The sequence below is a fragment of the Castor canadensis genome, chromosome 15, assembly GCF_047511655.1.
Source record: "Castor canadensis chromosome 15, mCasCan1.hap1v2, whole genome shotgun sequence".
Lineage (NCBI taxonomy): Eukaryota > Metazoa > Chordata > Mammalia > Rodentia > Castoridae > Castor > Castor canadensis.
In genome coordinates this window covers 77,203,564-77,224,668 of record NC_133400.1, presented here as the reverse complement: position 1 = coordinate 77,224,668, position 21,105 = coordinate 77,203,564, and the positions used below count along the sequence as shown (strand labels likewise).

At 34.8% G+C, this 21,105-nt stretch overlaps 1 protein-coding gene across 1 annotated transcript in view; it reads left to right on the top strand.

Moving 5' to 3' along the window:
• Malrd1 (MAM and LDL receptor class A domain containing 1) overlaps window positions 1-21,105 on the top strand; it is a 598,455-nt gene that overhangs the window by 475,648 nt on the left and 101,702 nt on the right. The window contains exon 33 of the mRNA XM_074056557.1: window positions 15,881-16,079. Coding sequence (XP_073912658.1) covers window positions 15,881-16,079 — 199 coding nt within the window. The remainder of the gene's footprint in view (window positions 1-15,880; window positions 16,080-21,105) is intronic.

The following is a 21,105-nucleotide window of genomic DNA, read 5'->3' as shown; positions in this document are numbered from 1 at the left end:
CAAAGACTACCCTTTCTCCTCTGACTTCTGTTCCTTTGCCAGAGAACAGTTTATCACACGTGTGTGAGTCTGTTTCTGGGTTTTCTATTCTGTTTCATTAATCAATTTATTTGCTTTTTCAGTATTACTATACTATCTTCATTGTTATCTTTCTTTTATGCCTTGCAGTGAGATAGAGTCAGTCCTCAGTTTATTCTTCATTGTGTTGGTTTTTCTGGGTGCTTTGCTTTTGTTTTTGAACTACCAAATGAGTTTGCCAATATCCTCCAAATAACCTGCTGAGATTTTTGTAAGGGATTGAATTGAATCAATTCAGGTTGAATTTCAAGTTTGGAAGAACTTATATCTTGACAATACTGATTCTTCTTCATGGTAGATCATCCATTTATCTTTGAATTTTTCATCAGTTTTGTAGTGTTCAAAATATTTACCATGTATTTCTGTTAGAAGTACACATACACAGTCATTAGCCACATAATATTTTAGTCAGTGACATACTAAAAATATAACTCGATCTGCTAAGATTTTACTTCCTAATGACATCTTGCTGATTATCATTTGTGCACATACACTCTTTCATGTTTCTGTATCAGTGGACAGTGACATCACCCATACACATCTGTCAGCACTTTCCCCCATTATTAGGTGACACATGACTGCATATTTCATTTTTAGCCCAAAAATAAGTGGTACCATGTTTTTAATTACAATTCTAATTATAATTGTTGAAACATAAAAAATTAACTTCATGCTAACCTCGCTGTATCTTTGTTCAAATTGCCCTTTTCTTTTAAGAGGTTTGTGTTGTTTTTATGATTCGGGGATTTTTCAAATCGAGAATCATGTTGTGGGTAAAGAATGATTTATTTTCTCCTTCAGAATCTGCACATGTTTTCTTCCTCTACTATGTTAGTAAGAACTTCCAGTACAATGTTGAATAGGAGTGGTGAAAGCAGAAGCCTTGTTCGTCCTTGATTTTAGTGGTAAAGAATTTAGTTTTTCACCATGAAGAATGACTTTGTAGCTATAGGTCCTTTATAGATATTCTTTATCAAATTGAAAGGTTTCCTTCTATTCTTAGTTTAGGAGTTCTTATCAGGAATGGGTTTTGATGTTCATTATATTATTTTTGTACATGTATTGATATATTTATAAGATTATTTTACTATATAACCTGCTGGTATGTATTACACTGATTGATTTTTAAATTTGTGCTAATGTAGCATATTTAGAATAAAAACCATTTGGTTATGGTGTATAATTTTTATTTTTATACATATTAGATTTGATTTATACATTTCAATACAATGTTAGATTATATTTGTTAGAATGTTTGAGGAAATTTTATCTCTATGTTCCTGGGAGATTTTGGTTTGAAGTTTTCCATTTCTAGTCATATCACTAGTTGATGTTGTTTTGGAATGCTAATAATTCAATTTTTTTTTGGTATGTCTGGGGTTTTTTAACTCAGGGTTTCACCCTTGCAAAGTAGTCATTCTACTGCTTGAGCCATCAGTCCATTTTGCTCTGGTTATTTTGGAGATGTGTTCTCACAAAGGTTCTGGGCTGACCTCAAACCATGATCCTTCTGATCAATCTCCCTACTGCGGACTTGGCTTGTTCAATTTTGTTAATGGATATACTCTTATTTGGATTTTCTGTTTTCTTCCGTGTGGCTATACCTTTCAAGGAATTGATCCATTACATCTAAATTATCAAATATATGGCATAGATCTATTAATCGTCGTCCTTCATTAGCCTTTTAATATTTATGGGATTGATGGTGATGGCTTCACCTTTTTTCTCTTAGGTAGCCTGTCTAGAGGTTTAGCAATTTTATTCAAATTTTCAAAGAACCAGCTTAGATTGTAGATTTTAGGTCTTTCTTACTTTCTACTATATATGTCCAATGCTATAAAATTTCCCTTTAAGCACTACTTTACTTCATCTCACAAACTTTGATTATTTGTACTTTCATGTATTTTGAAATATTTTTTAGTTCCTCCTGCAACTTCTTTACCCATGTGTTACTGAGAAGTTGTTGGAAAATCTCAAAGTAGTTAGAGGTTTTTTTTAGTTCTGTTTTTGCTACAGATTTGTAGTTTAATTCCACTGTGGTCTGAGCATAGATTGTATGATATATCCTACAGTATGTTTTGTAGCCCAGAATGTCATCAATTTTGTTGACTGCTATGCATAAGCTTGAGACAAATGTGTCTTTGGCTGTTGCTAAATGAAATATTCTATAATGTAAATTAAGTCCACTTGATTTATACTGTTCAATTCAACTCTCTCCTTGCTGATTTGTTGCCCTCTGATCTGTCAATTACTGGTAGAAGAGTGTTGAAAGTCTACAACTATAATAATATTCATTTATTTCCCTTTGCAATTCTATGAACTCTTGCCTCAAATATTTGGTGCTCTTTTATGAGGTGCATGGACATTAAAAATTATCATATCATGACCCTTTTACAATGATAACATTCCATCTCAATCCATTAATGATAAAATAACAAAATACCTTACATTAGGTAATTTGTAAGCAGCTGTGTCCTAAGATGATAAAAAAGGGTGAACAAGCACTCTTCAGCCTCCTTTATATGGGAACTAATCCCACTGGTGAAATCAGGACCCTTAGATCTCAATTTCCAAAGACAAAACATTTTAATAGCATCATCTTAGGTGCAATGTTTCAACACATGAATTTAAGGGGGTACACAGAGGTCTAGACTATATCAAATGCTCTTTTATCCTTGATAAATTTTTCTTTCTCTAAGGCCTGGTTTGCCCTAAATTACTGTAGCTTCCCTAGATTTCTTAAGTGATAATTGGTATAGTATATATTTCTCCATTCATGGTACTTTTGATCTACTTATGTCCTAATATTTAACTTGGATTTCTTCTAGAGTGCATAAAGTTGTCCTGTACTTTAACTCTACTACAAAAAAAATCTGCTTTTAATTGCTGTACTTTCACTGAGTATTGGTAGTTGTATTAATAGCTACCATATTTGTTACTGTTTTATATTTATTGCCTTTATTCTTTGTTTCTTTTCTCTCCCTCTCTCCTCTTTCCCTCTTTCTTTCTTCTTTCCTTTCTTCCTTCCTCCCTCCCTCCATCTCTCCTTTCCTCCTTCCTTCCTTCCTTCTTTCCTTCCTTCCTTCCTTCCTACCTTCCTTCCCTCCTACCTCCCTTTCTTTCCTTTCCCTTTGTCCCCTCTTCCTTCATTCCTTCTTTCTTTCTTTTTGCCGGTTATTATTTTTTGCCTTTTCAGCTTTTTTTTTTTTTTTTGTGGTACTGGGGCTCAAACTCAGGACCTTCACCTTGAGATACTACACCAGTCCAATTTTTTGTGATAGGGTTTTTTGAGATAGGGTCTCTTGGAACTATTTTCCTGGGCTGACTTGGAACTGTGATCCTCCTGATCTCTGCTTCCTGAGTAGCTAGGATTACAAGTGTGAGCCACTAGCCCCTAGCAGACAATTTTCTTTCTTTCTTTTTTCTTTTTTTGGTGGTATTAGAGTTTGAACATAGGCCCTCATGCCTTGCTAGGGAGGTGTGCCTTTTCTGCTTTTAATTCAGCATTTTATATGATTCCATTTTCTCTCTCCTCTTAGCATATTAGTTGTACTTCTTTTCAAACATTTTTTAGCTTTTCTCTGGAGTTGTCAATATGCATTTAAAACTAATCCAAGCCAACTTTCAAATAACTCTATATTGCTTCATTGATAGTGCAAGTATCTGAAAATAGAGTATTCCCAATTTTCCCACTTCTCTGTTATAAAAGACAACTATTAATTTCACATATGGATAAGCTAAACCACCTGATACATTTTTTTATAAAATTATGTGATATCAACTAAAAATAAAAATTAAATGTTTCATGTGCATTCATTTATTTTTTTCTAACACTCTTCTTTATGCTGATCTGATTCTCTTACCTGTATCATTTTCCCTGTCTCTGAAGAGCTTCTTTTAACTTTACTTTACAAGATAGATCCACAGGTGAATTTTGTTGTCTGAAAAACATTTTATTTCTGTGTTATTTTGATGAAAATTTTGCTTGATACAGAGTTTTAAATTGAATTTTTTCTTTTAGCATTCAAAAATATTTCATATTTTATTCTTCACTATACCATCTTCTTCCCTACAAAATTTCTGAAATAATTCCCATGTAATTCTTATCCTTGATCTTCTAAGGCAAGGTGTATTTTTCCATCTGGTTTCTTTCAAGATTTCCTCTGCAGTTTAAATATTGCATACTTACATATAGACAAATTCCAGTGTTGGTGTTAATCCTGCTGGTGTTCTTGAATTTTTGTGAAACTATGGTTTGATGTCTATCATTAACTTTGGAAAATTCACATTTCTTTTTTTTTAATTTTTATTGTTTTATTATTCATATGTGCATACAATGCTTGGGTCATTTCTCCCCCCTGCCACCACCCCCTCCCTAAACCCCCACCCCCCTGCCTGTCCCCCTCACCCCCTCAATACCCGGCAGAAACTATTTTGCCCTTATCTCTAATTTTGTTGAAGAGAGAGTATAAGCAATAATAAGGAACAAGAGTTTTTGCTAGTTGAGATAAGGATAGCAATACAGGGAGTTGACTCTCATTAATTTCCTGTGCATGTGTATTACCTTCTAGACTAATTCTTTTTGATCTAACCTTTTCTCTAGTTCCTGGTCCCCTTCTCCTACTGGCCTCAGTTGCTTTTAAGGTATCTGCTTTAGTTTCTCTGCGTTGAGGGCAAGAAATGCCAGCTAATTTTTTAGGTGTCTTACCTATCCTCACCCCTCCCTTGTGTGCTCTCGCTTTTTTCATGTGCTCAAAGTTCATTCCCCTTGTTGTGTTTGCCCTTGATCTAATAGCCACATATGAGGGAAAACATAGGATTTTTGGTCTTTTCGGTCAGACTAACCTCAATGAGAATGATGTTCTCCAATTCCATCCACTTACCAGGGAATGATAACATCTCATTCCTCTTCATGGCTGCATAAAATTCCATTGTGTATAGATACCAAATTTTCTTCATCCATTCGTCAGTAGTGGGGCATCTTGGCTGTTTCCATAACTTGGCTATTGTGAATAGTGCTGCAATAAACATGGGTGTGTAGGTGCCTCTGGAGTAACCTGTGTCACAGTCTTTTGGGTATATCCCAAGAGTGATATTGCTGGATCAAATGGTAGATCAATGTTTAGCTTTTTAAATAGCCTCTAAATTTTTTTCCAGAGTGGTTGTACTAGTTTACATTCCCACCAACAGTGTAAGAGGGTTCTTTTTTCCCTGCATCCTTGCAAACACCTGTTGTTGGTGGTGTTGCTAATGATGGCTATTCTAACAGGGGTGAGGTGGAATCTTAGTGTGGTTTTAATTTGCATTTCCTTTATTGCTAGCGATGTTGAGCATTTTTTCATGTGTTTTTTGGCCATTTGAATTTCTTCTTTTGAGAAAGTTCTGTTTAGTTCACTTGCCCATTTCTTTATTGGTTCATTAGTTTTGGGAGAATTTAGTTTTTTAAGTTCCCTATATATTCTGGTTATGAGTCCTTTGTCTGATGTGTAGCTGGCAAATATTTTCTCCCATTAAGTGTGTATTCTCTTCAGTTTAGAGACCATTTCTTTTGATGAACAGAAGCTTTTAGTTTTATGAAGTCCCATTTATCTATGCTATCTCTAAGTTGCTGTGCTGCTGGGGTCCCGTTGAGAAAGTTCTTACCTATACCTACTAACTCCAGAGTATTTCCTACTCTTTCCTGTATCCACTTTAGAGTTTGGGTTCTGATATTAAGATCCGTGATCCATTTTGAGTTAATCTTGGTATAGGGTGATATACATGGATCTAGTTTCAGTTTTTTGCAGACTGCTAACCAATTTTCCCAGCAGTTTTTGTTGAGAGGCTGCTATTTCTCCATCGTATATTTTTAGCTCCTTTGTCAAAGACAAGTTGGTTATAGTTCTGTAGCTCATATCTGGGTCCTCTATTCTGTTCCACTGGTCTTCATGTCTGTTTTTGTGCCACTACCATGCTGTTTTTATTGTTATTGCTTTGTAATATAGTTTGAAGTCAGGTATCGTGATATCTCCTGCATTGTTCTTTTGACTGAGTATTGCTTTGGCTATTCATGACCTCTTGTGTTTCCATATAAATTTCACAGTAGATTTTTCAATGTCTTTAATGAATGTCATTGGAATTTTGATGGGAATTGCATTGACCATATAGATTACTTTTGGGAGTATAGACATTTTTACCATGTTGATTTTACCAATCCATGAGCATGGGAGATCTCTCCACTTTCTATAGTCTTCCTCAATCTCTTTCTTCAGAAGTTTATAGTTTTCCTTGTAGCGGCCTTTCACATCTTTTGTTAGGTTTACACCCAGGTATTTGATTTTTTGGGGGGCTATTGTAAATGGAATTGTTTTCATATATTCTTTCTCAGTTTGTTCATTATTAGTGTATAAAAATGCTAATGATTTTTTATGTTGATTTTATATCCTGCTACCTTGCTGTAGCTATTGATGGTGTCTAGGAGCCTCTGAGTAGAGTTTTTTGGGTCTTTAAAGTATAGGATCATATCATCTGCAAATAGGGATATTTTGACAGTTTTTTTACCTATTTAAATTCCTTTTATTCCTTCTTCTTGCCTAATTGCTCTGGCTAGGAATTCCAGTACTATGTTGAATAGGAGTGGAGATAGTGGGCATCCTTGTCTGGTTCCTGATTTTAGAGGGAATGGTTTCAGTTTTTCTCTGTTAAGTATAATGCTGGCTGTAGGTTTGTCATATATAGCTTTTAGAATGTTGAGGTACTTTCCTTCTATTCCTAGTTTTCTTAGAGCTTCTATCATGAAATGCTGTTGGATCTTATCAAAGGCTTTTTCTGCATCTATTGAGATGATCAAGTGGTTTTTGTCTTTGCTTTTGTTAATGTGGTTTATTATGTTTATTGATTTTCATATGTTGAACCACCCCTGCATCCCTGGGATGAAGCCTACTTGGTCGTGGAGAATAATCTTTTTGATGTGTTGTTGACTTCGGTTTGCCATTATTATGTTGAGGATTTTTGCGTCAATGTTCATTAAGGAGATTGGCCTATAGTTCTCCTCTTTGGAGGTGTCTTTGCCTGGTTTGGGGATAAGTATAATACTGGCTTCATAAAATGTGTTGGGCAGTTTTCCTTCCCTTTCTATTTTGTGGAACAGTTTAAGGAGGGTTGGTAGCAGTTCTTCTTTAAAGGTCAGATAGAATTCAGCAGAGAATCCATCAGGTCCTGGACTTTTCTTTTTGGGGAGACTCTTGATTGCTGCTTCAATTTCGTTTTGTGTTATAGATCTATTCAGGTGATTAAGTTCCTCTTCATTAAGTTTTGGATGATCATATGTATCTAGAAATCTGTCCATTTCTTTAAGATTTTCAAATTTATTTTCTGGACTTCCATGGTGTTTGTTGTTATCTCCCCTTTTGCATTCCTGATTCTACTAATTTGAGTTTTTTCTCTCCTCATTTTAGTCAAGTTTGCCAGGGGTCTGTCGATGTTGTTTATTTTTTCAAAGAACCAACTTTTTGTTTCATTAATTCTTTGTATGGATTTTTTGGTTTCTATTTCATTGATTTCGGCTCTTATTTTTATTATTTCTCTCCTTCTATTTGTTTTGGGATTTGCTTGTTCTTATTTTTCTAGGAGTTTGAGATGTATCATTAGGTCATTGATTTGGGATCTTTCAGTCTTTTTAATATATACACTCATGGCTATAAACTTTCCTCTCAGGACTGGCCTTTGCTCTGTCCCATTGTTTCCAGTAGGTTGTGTTTCCATTTTCATTGACTTCCAGAAACTTTTTAATTTCCTCTTTTATTTCATCAATGACCCGTTGTTCATTAAGTAATGAGTTGTTTTTTCCAGCTGTTTGCATGTTTTTTGTCTTTACTTTTATTGTTGAGTTTTAGTTTTACTGTATTGTGATCAGATAGTGTGCACAGTATAATTTCTATTTTCTTATATTTGCTGAGGCTTGCTTTGTGCCCTAGGATATGATCTATTTTGGTGAAGGTTCCATGGGCTGCTGTGAAGAATGTATATTGTGTAGAAGTTGGATGAAATGTTCTATAGTCATCAAGTAGGTCCATTTCATCTATTGTATATTTTAGATGTTGGATTTCTTTATTGATTTTTTGTTTGGATGACCTATCTATTAATGATAGTGGGGTGTTTAAGTCTCCCACAAACACTGTGTTGGAGTTAATATATGCTTTTAGGTCTTTCAGGGTATCTTTGATGAAATTGGGTGTGTTGACATTGGGTGCATATAGGTAGATAATTGTTATTTCCTTTTGGTCTATTTCCCCTTTTATTAGTATGGAATGTCCTTCTTTATCTCATTTGATCAATGTAGGTCTGAGTCTACTTTGTCAGAGATAAGTATTGGTACTCCTGCCTGTTTTGGGGGGCCAGTGGCTTGGTAAATCTTCTTCCAGCCTGTCATCCTAAGCCTATGCTTATTTCTTTTGGTGAGATGGGTCTCCTGTAAGCCACAAATTGTTGGATCTTCCTTTTTAATCCATTTCGTCAAGTGGTGCCTTTTGATGGGTACATTAATTCCGTTAACGTTAAGTGTTAGTACTGATAGGTATGTGGTGATTCCTGTCATTTAGTTGTCTTAGTTGTTTGAAGGTTTGATTGTGTGTACCTAAGTTGAGGTTACTGTCTACTTTCTTGCTTTTTTTTTCCTATAGTTTGGTGCTGCCTGTCCTTTCATGGTTATGTTGGGTTTCACTTTCTGTGTGCAGAATCCCTTGAAGAATCTTTTGTAGTCGTGGCTTTGTGGTCATATATTGTTTTAGTTTCTGCTTATCATGGAAGACTTTTATTGCTCCATCTATTTTGAATGATAGTTTTGCTGGGTAGAGTATCCTGAGGTTGAAGTTATTTTCATTCAGTGCCCGGAAGATCTCACCCCATGCTCTTCCTGCTTTTAATGTTTCTGTTGAGAAGTCTGCTGTGATTTTGATGGATTTACCTTTGTATGTTATTTGTTTTTTCTCTCTTACAGCCTTCAATATTTTTTCCCTAGTTTCTGAACTTGTTGTTTTAATGATGATATATTGTGGGGTAGTTCTATTTTGATCTCGTCTGTTTGGTGTCCTGAAGGCCTCTTTCATCTGTATGGGATTATCTTTCTCTAGATTTGGGAAATTTTCTGTTATTATTTTGTTGACTATATTATACATTCCCTTTGCTTGCACCTCTTCTCCTTCTTTGATGCCCATGATTCTCAAGTTTGGTCTTTTGATGGAGTCAATGAGTTCTTGCATTTTATTTTCACAGGTCTTGAGTTTAATTAATAGTTCTTCAGTTTATCCTTTAATTACCATTTCATGTTTGAGTTCTGAGATGTGTCTTCTGTTTGTTCTATTCTGCTGGATTGGCCTTCCATTTTGTTTTGCAATTCTGTTTCACTTTTTTTTTTCTGAGGTTTTCCATATCCTGGGTCGTTTCCTGTTTAATGTTGTCTATTTTTGTCCTAAGTTCATTTATCTCTTTATTAATTGTGTTCTCTGTTTCACTTTGGTGTTTATACAGTGCTTCTATGGTTTCCTTTAATTCTTCTTTTGCTTTTTCAAATTCTCTATTTTTTTGTCTTGGAATTTCTTGAGTGTCTCCTGTACATTTTGGTTGACCCTATCCAGTATCATCTCTATAAAATTCTCATTGAGTACCTGTAATATGTCTTCTTTTACATTATTCTTGTGGGCTTCATTGGGTTCTTTGGCATAGTTTATCTTCATTTTGTTGTTGTCTGGATCTGAGTGTCTGATTTCTTCATTTCCCTCTGGTTCCTGTACTAATTTTTTGCTGAGGGGAAACTGGTTTCCCTGTTTTTTCTGTCTTCCTGTCATTGCCCTTGGGGTTGTTATTGTCCCTGTACTGTGTGCAATCAAGTGTTTTCTGGCTTGTAATAAAAGCACTAGTGATATTTAGAATGGAAGGGTGAGAGGAGATGGAAAGCAATGAAGTTAAAGGAAAAGGGAAAAACAAATAATCAAGTAGAAAAAAAAGAACAAAAGTAAGAAACAAACAAGAAAGTTTCAAAGGTATAAACAGGAAGCATTAGTGTACTAATTGATAGTAAGCTGAACAGGCATTAGAGAGACAGAGAGAGGGTTGAAAATAAAAAATAAAAAGAATAAAGATAAGAGTAAAAATAAAAAATAAGTAAATGAAGGAAAAAATATATATATGTAAAATAAAATAAAACAAAATAAAAAATAGAAAATTAAGAAAAAACCTCCAAGTTCAAATGCAATGAAGTTTCAGTCTTAATAATTTGGGTGTCCGTCTCAGTCTCCAATCCTGGAGATGGTGCCTCAGGTGTTGTTCTGTAGTTGTCTCATCAAAGGAGATGCATAAAGTTGGATAAAACTGCACAAAAAAAAACAAAAAACAAAAAAAAAACCCACAAAGTGTCCCAAGTTCAAATGCAATACAGTTTAAGTATGTTTTTCAGCATGCATGTGTAGTTTGGTTGTTTTCTCATCAAAGATAGGGAACGAGAAAAAAAAGAGTCTGGAGACAGGTCTGTGAATGGCTATCTGTAGCTGTGGCTTGCCTGCCCGCTGCTGTCAGCCTGCTGTTGCTGGAGGCATTATTTATGCAGATCTCAGGGGTGAGCTTAGCACTCACCTGTCCCTGCAGGCTTTGTTTACTCAGAGTTCTCCTGTGTGCGATGCCGCTGCTACAAGCTTTCCCCTTTCCAAGCACACTGGGGAGGTGACACTGCACCCGCTTTCTCTGGCCTGCATGTTTGTTTACAGATCACGTTGAAAATGGATCTTCCCCTCTCTCCTGTGGAGTTTTCCTCCCTCCACCACTCTCACAAGCTTTCCCGCTCCTGGTTGTTGGGCACGCACCACCGCTCCCACCGGAGCCTCTCCATCCAGACCTGGCTTGTTTTTTTACAGTTCTGGGAAGGATTCCCCTACCCCGCTCTTCAGAGCTCAGGGCGCCCCACCCTCTTTCCCACATGTCTTTATTGTTCTTATTGCTTATTATTCAGTTTCTCTTTTTTCCCTGGGTGGTGGTCAGTCTGTCCAGGGGGCTATGCTGATCTGGCCCAGGGTTTTCTGTGGGAGTACTGTGTATGACTTAGCTCACCTTGTCTGCATCTTCCCAAGCTGTCTGGGCACGGGCGACTGGCAGTGGCCCTGGTGCCCTCCTGGTTTCTCTGTTCAACGTGAAGTGGAGATTCTCTGCACAGGCTGGAGGTGTGGAGGGGTCAAAGTTTTGCCTCTTCTCGGTGGCTTTGCCTGCAAGGTGGGTCTCCAGCGTCTCTCCAAGATTTCACTATAGGAGGCATGCTTTTTGCTTCCTTCCTCTAGCCACCCTCTTGGAATCTCTCATCACAAGACTTCTGAGTCACACGTGCCTTACTTTAATAAGCTGGGAGACCAAGCCTGTTGCAGAAAATTTTCCTATGCTGCTCATCCAAAAAAATATGTCTTCCCCCACCTCCAGGTTTCCTTTTTCAGAGTTCTGGGGCTTCTCTGACAGATTCTACTCAGTAGGTGAGAAACTGAATCGTTGTTCTCACATTTCTGATAGCTATAAAATTTTCTTCTCTTCCTTCTGTCTTATTACCTTTTATCCCCATTATGCATAGATTACATCTTTTGTGATCATCACACAATTCTTGGATGGTCTGTTCCATTGTTTCCACCCTTTTTTTGGCTTACCTTTTCAACCTTTGAAATTTTTATTGACATTTCTTCAAACTCAGTGATTCTTTCTTCTGCTATGTCCAGTCTATTGTTGAGCCCATCAAAAGCATATTTCATTTCTGATATAGTGAGTTTTTTAAAAAGCTTTTACTTTTCCTTTTTGTTCTTTCTCTGAGTTTCTGTGTCTCAGCTGACATTATACATCTGTTCTGGCATGTTGTTCACTTGTTCTATTAAAGCCCTTAGCATATGGATCATATCAAATTCCCTATCTGGTAAATTCCAACATTTCTACCATATCTTAGTCTGGTTTGGAGCTTCCTCTGCTCTCTCCAATTGCTCTTTTGCCTTTTTAGTATGCCTGAAATTATTTGGTTGACAGCCTGTCATGACATACAAAGTAGAGATAATTGAGATAAGTGCGCCTTTAGTGAAAGTTTTTATGTTTTCCCGGGTATAGGTTAATCTGTGCTTACTGTTTGCTATAACTACAGGTACCTGGTGTCTTTGGGTTTCCAGAGAAATTTCTTCTTAAATAAAGTCTGCATCATGATGCTTCTTTAGATATCCTCCATTATTATTACAGAAGCCCTATTTGTATCTGGGTATCTGTGGGGTGAGAGAGAACATTCTACACAGTTATGATAAAGTCTCACTCTTTTAGTGAGAATGAAACTCTGGGTTGTGTTATTTGCAATGCTTAGGCAAGATAAAAAGGCTGGAGGTGCTTTCACCTCCAGGCTAGTGAGTACTAAAGTTAGACATTTCTCTTTTCCCACATGGAAGACTGGAGACACCTATAGTTGCTATTTATTCCCCCAATTTCATGGGCTACAACAGACAAAAACATCTAATCAGATGACCTGACTTTATTCAGTTTGAGAGTAGGTCTTGTTAAGAACAGAATGCTCTGGAATATTTTTAAATGCTATTTCCCCCTTTTCCTGACAGAAACATGAGAAGACTGATATTCATTGTGAGAACATGGTAGGGTTCTTGGAGCAAAGCCTCACCAAAGTATGTTGGTCTACCTAAGAATTCACCTCTCATGCACATACCAAGAGTATTTAACTACCTTCAGCCTTCATTGATTCATCAATTTCAGCTTAGATTTTTTTCTACCCATGTAATAGTGCCTGTAGGATTATTTGTCCATGGGCTTCTGTTCCAGTAAATTGTGATTCAATACTTCTTCCTTTCTGTGTCTCTGCTTCTAGAAACATTGTTTTTTTTTTTTTCTGCATCTACAATTCACTGAAGGATCTAAGAAGAATTGTTGATTTTCAATTTGTTCATTCTTTTTCTTGTTGTGAGGACTAGAGTGATGATTTCCATGTTCCTTATATACTGGACAAAAGACTGAAAGTTTATGCTGCATATATTTAATGAATTATTTGATCTCTCTTTATTTCTCTAATTTCAAAGCTGTAGAAGGCAGCAAATAGTCCTATCCTATACCCACGTATTAATCAAGGTTCAATTATAACATAAAATATGCAAATGGGTAAATGACCATTAAAATAGGGAATATTATTGTTATTTCCATTTCTATACTTTATTAATGTAATTTAATCCCAATAACCTCTTATTTTGGGTAAAAATTCCCTTTATTTTACTTTTGGTGTTTTCTTTCTTTTATATAAAATTGAGTGTTTTCATTTTAAACCATGGGAAACTATGCACTTCTAAGGATGATTCAGTACCTCAGTTCATTACTTCACTCTGTCAGTGGTGATTAAAGACCAGAACCCTAGCAGAACAGCTCAGAGCAACTGGGAGCTAAGAAAAGTCACATTTTCATCTCAGTGATGCATTTCATACACTAGCTTTAATGAGCTAAATACCTGATGAAATGGATGAAGTGTTTTTGATATTCAGAGGTGTCCACTCAGAGATTCCAAGTCACTGCACTGACCTACTGTCAATAATATCCAAGACCCTGGAGTTTCTGCATATCTGCAGGAGAGGAACTGAAGGAAAGCTACTAATAAGTTTTTTTCAAACCTTCACCTAGGCAACCCAGATGCATAGACCTTGCTGAAATAGCTGTTCTCTAATATCCCTGGTATTCTGGAATTTAACCATTAACACTCACATTTTCTATTACCTTTTCATATCTACTGTTGAGTGGTTTTCTTCAAAGTAATGTTCTTTATAAATGAATGAGGAGAAGCTGCTTTGTCAAAAACTTTCATTGAATAATAAAATATTTATATTTAGATGACATCATTACTTTGTTCTGATTTGATTTAACAAGTTTTTTCCCTGCCCCATATTTTACATAATGGCTTTTATTGTAATATTACCTTTGAAAATAATATAATCTGTATTAGAGCATAAAGTTTATCATAATTTATTTAATGTATATTCTTTGAGTCTGTATTTTTCTGGTAATCATGATAAAAATTACTACTTTGCCATGCATATTGTTAACTATTGATATATTACTGCGTCAATGTTAAGACGAAATTTAAAATATCCAAGTAAATTCTTCCAGCAGTTTATTTTTTATAAATCTAGTTCTAATAATAAATTATTACTGTGACATGAATTTTTTCTCAGCATAATTTGTTTGATGAAATATAGAATGAGAAGCAAGTTAAATTGGAATCAATTGTTTTTTCAATAATGCTAGTCATTTTGCTTTTCTAAGTAGTACATTTTTAAATGTATTAAAAGTAAATCTTTTTCTGAGAGCTATCACAAAAACCTCCTCAGAATAAAGTAAGTATTACTCCTATTAGAATACACAAATATATTCTGTAATTTTAGTCTTTTGTACATTTCCTATTAGCCATAATAACTAAACAGCACTATACGGAATTTCTGAAATAACCCTGCTAGTTTTTCCATTTGCCAGTGTGGCTACAGAAATACCTGACATAATCGTATTACTGTTCAGTTTAACACATTGGTAGAGTGTGTGTGTGTGTGTGTGTTATTGTGGAAAAACCCATAAATCTTTTGAACTCTTTCATCATATTAAGTAGTGGGTCCATGAAGTTGACTAGAATTAATTTCAAGAAGTGGTAGGGTCAGATAATGGGATTTGATATGTTGACATTTATTGGAGATTTTAATGCTCTGGTGGGAGGGATAACGGTTTACTTTGGAGAAGTAAAGTGAGAAAAAGAAATGAATTTGGCACTAGTATATAGGATTGGTAGAAGATTAAAAAGACTGAATTCATAGAGAAAAGTAACCTTGTATAAATGATAACTATAGAATAATAAATAAAAATATATATACAAAGATTTGTGGGAAAAATCAAGATTATATTTTAAGGCAACTTTGTTTTCTAAACAGTTTTTTTTCCTGAAAATTCATTGCAAAATCAATATAGTAATGTCATTCCTTTTCAAATCATTATGATGTGACTAGGATTTATGCAGAAAGCAGAGCTCATTTTAGTTAGATTCAGAACAGTGGCTCTGCTATCAGTAAGTTGAATTGAAAACTTCCCATCCTTTTCTTCTCAACTTTTAAGAAATAGAAAATTTTTTATGAATTTGAAAACTAATTATACACCAAACTATGGAACTAAAGACTCTTTTGGATGGGTGCATATGTTTGAAACCTGAAATAGTCAACTGACCTAATTTTTTTTCATATTGCATCTTAGCCTATTTCTTAAGTGAAATATCAATATCATATCCATTTATTGACAAGTCCCTCTTTTTTTCCTAGTCATACTACCTTAGTCTAACATAAAGTTCATGAGTGGTATAAAATTCTAATTATATAGCACTAACTTTTTAATTGCTTAAGATTGCTACAATTTTGAACATAACCACTTGGGAAATAGAAATTGTTATGACAAAACTAGTGAAAATATAACATCTGCTGATCCATTAGCTCACTTTATAACCCATCGGTTTGTTTTTGTTGTTTTGTTTTGTTTTTGTTTTCTTTAACAGTACTGGGGTTGAACTCAGGGCTGAACCATATGCTTGCTAAGAATGCATTCTGTGAAGAACTGAGAGCTATTGTTTCAACATAACCCATAGTTCCTACAGAAAGCAAATATTATAGTCAATGTACTGAGCGTCACATAGTTTGAGACTGGACTTTTTCAGTAGCCAATCATCTAGACATTCAAATACCTTTAACATACAAAACACAAAGAATTGTTTTTTTTCTGATCACTATTTTCTTTTTAGGTATATACCATTGAGGAGTCAGGTCTAAACATCTTAATGTGGTCAGTGATGAGAAATAAAAGAACTGGATGGACCTATGGGCATGTACCACTCTCTAGTTACAGTCCATTTAAGGTGGCATTTGAAGCTGATTTGGGTGGAAATGACACCTTCATTGCCCTTGATGACATCACTTTCACCCCTGAGTGTGTGTCTGGAGGTAAGTGACTCCTTCTGAAAATGGGAATAAATACTGTTTTTATACCTAAATATAAAATAATTGGGAAATTCAGAGGAACTATATTTATTTCCATGTCTACTCATACACTGAAGAAATATATACATAGTAAGAGGTAAAGTGTCTCTGCCCATAAACTTGGCCATGAAATTTTCATGGCCTCTAGGCAAAAATATAACTTTGCAGTAAAGTTATTTTAGAAAGCCCTGAGGAAATGGGTTTCCATTAATGTAGCTTTATTGTCTACTTTCCTATTCCCTAGATTCACAGTAACTGCCCAAGGTAAGGGATGTTCTGGTTCTCTGCTATCTGCCAGACTGTCTTCTCTACCAATGTTAAACTTTTCTTGCCATTTGTCTCAGGGAAAATAACTCTCCATTTACCTAACCATAAATGTGCACTCTTGGCCATTTCCCTTCTCAACTCTTCCCCGTCCTTGCTCCATTAGTCTTCTCTGAGTTTTATATTTATAATATATAAAAATATAATATACAAATATTATATATAATATAAACATATAATATATAAATATTATATATGTATATATAAGAGCAAAGAATGAAGGGCTGGGTATGGCTCAAGTGGTAGAATCCCTTATCTAACTAGTGCAAGGCTCTGAATTCAAACCATAGCACTTCAAAAATAATAAAGAGCTATAAATGGGAACATTGAGGCTTACTTTATAATCAAGCACTAGGTTCCAGTCTTCATTTTACCAATTTATGACCCATGTGACCTGATTTTTGTCATTCATGAAATGATTATTGTCCTCATTTAGAAATATTGCTTTCATAAACAATTTTGCATTAACTATTTAAGGCAAATATAATATAATTTTATAAAAACCTAAGAATGATTTCAAGTGACCTATCATGTTTCACTGATTAATATCCTTACGGAAATATGGATATTATCTAATCCCCACTCCCCACACACACCTTTAGATAAACACAGTGAATATCAAGAGATGCTGCTATATTTTCAAAAGCTGAGCAAATATTCTAGCTTTCATTATGAGCAATTTTCCCCAACAAGGTTGTTTTTGTTGAATGGAAAGAAAACAATTATTCAGAGCGTGAATATAGATTCTAAATAAAAGAAATAATATCTCAGGACATACTTTCTGTCTTCTGTCTTTATTCGGTAAATATAAAATTATAGCAAGTAGCAAGGTGCTAATAAAATAAGGACTGAAATTCATAAGAAACTCAAGAGGAATTGGAGACTATAAGTTCTGTTTTCTTAAAAAAAAATATCGCTGCTAAAATGTAATAGCTCCTTCTTCTTCTTGAGTAGAGACTCCGCATTCTTGTTTCATATCTCTGGCTGTTAAGAGCATTACCCTTCTTGGAGTCATTTGCCTTCTCATTTAATTATAATCAAGTTTAAAAACTCTGTGCCATTTAGACCGAATTATAATGTGGACCAACAGCAATCAACCTGCTATGTATACTCTAGCAGCATATGGAGAGAGAACAAGAAGGAAACTAATCTGAATGCATAAATTCTCGCAAGTTATAAAGAAGAAAAACGCTTAGAAGCTCTCAGTTGCCCACTAAATAATTTTCTTATCTACTACAATTCCTGTCTTATCTGTCTTTGTCTATAAAAGTGATCCCTTCAAAGAGGACCTCTTGCCTTTCTCTAGTCTTATCCCATATCCTCTCATCTCCATGACTCTAGCCCTGTACCCTATTGCTTCTCTAGCTGGGAATGTCCTGCTCTTTATTTCCTCTTTTGTAAATCCTTCTCCAATTTCAAGGGCTGAGCAAAAGCTGTCTTCTTCAAGAACTTACCCTTTATCTTCCCCACAGGGAATTGCACTCTGCTTAAGGTTCTCTTAGCTTAAATTTGCAATTCTCCTGTATCATGCTACAGTGTATTTTGTGATATTTGTAGTTTGTTTTCTGTTCAATTCTAGTTTAGCAGCATTGAAATATCCCCCTGATATCACTCTTTATGTTGTTTTGGAATCTAGCAAGAATGAGTGATCTTTGACTTTAAGGATGACCAATAAAAATATAAGATAAAATTCAAGTCAGTATACAATAAATATCCATTGCATACCACATTGTATAGGATAACAATTGTAGATAATATTATTTAAATCATGATTTTAATGCATGACTGATTTTTATAATTTTGGCTCAGTTAGTGATTCATAAAATGGCCTCATTTTAAAATGAATATGAAAAATGCTGAAGGAAAATGATTATCAGTCAATCTTGATCCACTTATTGGATTATACAATATTATTGGGTTTTGAAGCTATTATTGTAGACCATGAAGCCCTTGTTTGTTACAGGATAGAGTAATTCTGCTGTATTCCTAGAAGGTATATTAGATTTGAAGCAAAAACACAAGAACCAGAAAATTGAATTAAAAACTAATACCATGCAGGCTCAAGAGAGCAAAACCTTGACTCCTTACTTGGCAACTTTTGAGGGCATTGTCTTGTTAGAGTAGGAGTTAGTCCATTCATTGCTTCTTGCTGGTCATCACTGGTAGGAATTTAGCGGAACTACAGGGAAGAAATCCAAATAACAACCATGGAAAAGTTACTCCCAGTGTGAACTATACCCCATTTCCCTGGATTTGACAAGCAACTCAGGTTGAAACTTAAGATAAAACACAAATCACTATCCTAAATCTTCATCCTAAATGTACAGGGTTTTATATAATCAAAGATATTGGTCACATAAATACACACACACACACACACACATATATATATTTATGGACATTTAAATGCACATAATGTGTACAGATAAATGTAGTATATAATAATATATGTAATGTATGTATAAAATAAAACAGAGTAGTAATTTAGCTATTTCTATATCATCTGGAAATGATAGTCAATTCCTAAATTCTTCGCCACTTTTAAAAATTATCATAACTTTGCTGGCTCTATGTTCACAAATGCTCAAGATCTAAATGTTTCACCAGTGAAAGTGTCAGAGAGATTCCAGTTCTTATTCTCAGCCAAGGGGAATCTGCTCCAGCTTTGTTCTCTTGAGCTAACAGAATCAACATTTTATTATGGTTCTCTCTAACCCCCAAAACATATATGCTGTGAGCTGGAAAGTATCCAGACCTTATTAAAAAACAAGTTTGTTTGTTGCCTAAGAAATAACACGAAAAGTTGACACTGCTTCACTATAATATCTAAACTCATGGAAAGACTTTTTTTTGCAAATAGAAAAGCAAATTACTTCAACAGAATGACCAATTTTTTTGAATGCATCTTATTGTTATGTTAAAAACCATTTTACCTAGAAAAGACTCTGTAGAAATAGGTGGAAATGGGATTTTTTTTCTTAGCTCAACAAAGAGTGACTATGTGTACATATATGAGTCTTCATTTTTTCACCAATATAAACTTGCTCAAAATAGAAAACATGAGGTTAGAGAAATGACTAAGTTTTGGAGTATGTTACAGATGACTTTTCACTCTCCATTTTTAAACCTTGTATACAAGTTAAGTAAACACCTAATGATTGATGCTGAAACACTGGCTCATAATTTCTGTCAGTAAAAGCTTTCCCATGCACAGGACTAATAGATGACATTTTTTCCTGTCTTACACTAGCAAGCCAAGAGTGTAATGTGTATCATATCATCTGAAAGATTTGCTATTTCCTCAACAGTTTGAGGTTTTTATGGGGAAAAACATGAGCGTAGGTGAGACTGAGTCAGATGTCAGTTCACTGAATACTAACTAACAACTTTTAAGGCTTTGAAAAACCATTTTTGAGCAAAATTCTTCTTTTGCTTAATGTATACTGAAAGCAATGTAAATGATGAATTAAAAGAGGGAGCATTTAATTCTATTGTCCCTAAACTTGAAGTCAAGAGTTCAGAATTTGGGAAGTTCTTTAGCTATCAAAAAAAAAAAAAAAAAAACTTGCAGTAAATATGGACTATCAATGAAGAACAGCATTAAATTAGGCCAAGTACATAACCAAGTCCAACTCTGCATGTAATTTAGGAACGCTAACATAGACATCTCAAACCAAGAATTGTAGCACCATCTGGAAATGATAAAGCAGAAGTGAATCTGTAATCCACTGGAGTCACTCTGAGTTCCAGGCCTGGAGACAACAAAGAAATGATCAGTAACTACATTAATGACCAACATATTTTTTGTATTTTCCTACCATCACATAAGTTTTATGTTATTTGTGGTTTCTGAAAGCAGAAAATTTGTAAGGCATGAAATTTCAGTCATTTGTAGAACTATCACTATTTTGGGTTAGAAGGAATGATGTATCATAACACCAATACTGATGTTGAGTAAAGTGATCATCTTTAGGGGTCTCTTCATATACTCTGTTACTTTAACCATTAATTTCAAGTCCATAGCCTTTCTGTAGAGGGCTCAGATAGTATTCTGTTTACTCCTCTACCACAATCTGACATTTTCTCTTGCTTATGTTTCTCATGGCCAATACCACACTTTATCTCTATCACTTGTGAATATCTTCATGGTTTCGAGTGTGTGTGTGTGCATAATGCATGCCTATACTTTGCATTAATGTGCGTGTATGTACACACATCACATATACATGTTACACATTTATAACATATAAATGTTATGTTCATGTAAGTGTGTTCATATACATTTTGTATTTCTCTTAGCTCTCTCCTGTATTTTAGCTTTACCCTTGCCTAGCTTCAACTGTTCTTTGAAAATAATTATCACGTTCTATTTGATATCTGTTCTCAGATCCCTATCAGCTTCCACATTGGAAGCTTTTCAGTTTCCTTCACTTTTGTCTCTTTTATCAGACTTTTGACTGTTTTGCTCATGTACATCTTTCTGACAAGCCAAACAAGCTACTGACTCACATACTCCACCTACTCTCAACAGGTGTCTATGTAAGCCAGGACTTTGCTATTTTTTTTTTGTTCCAAATAGAGGTGACATTCTGTCTGTCTGGGAACATGTCGACTATAAGGCATATGGAAGTAAAATAAGAGGGCTAAAATTATTTTCTTTTTCTCC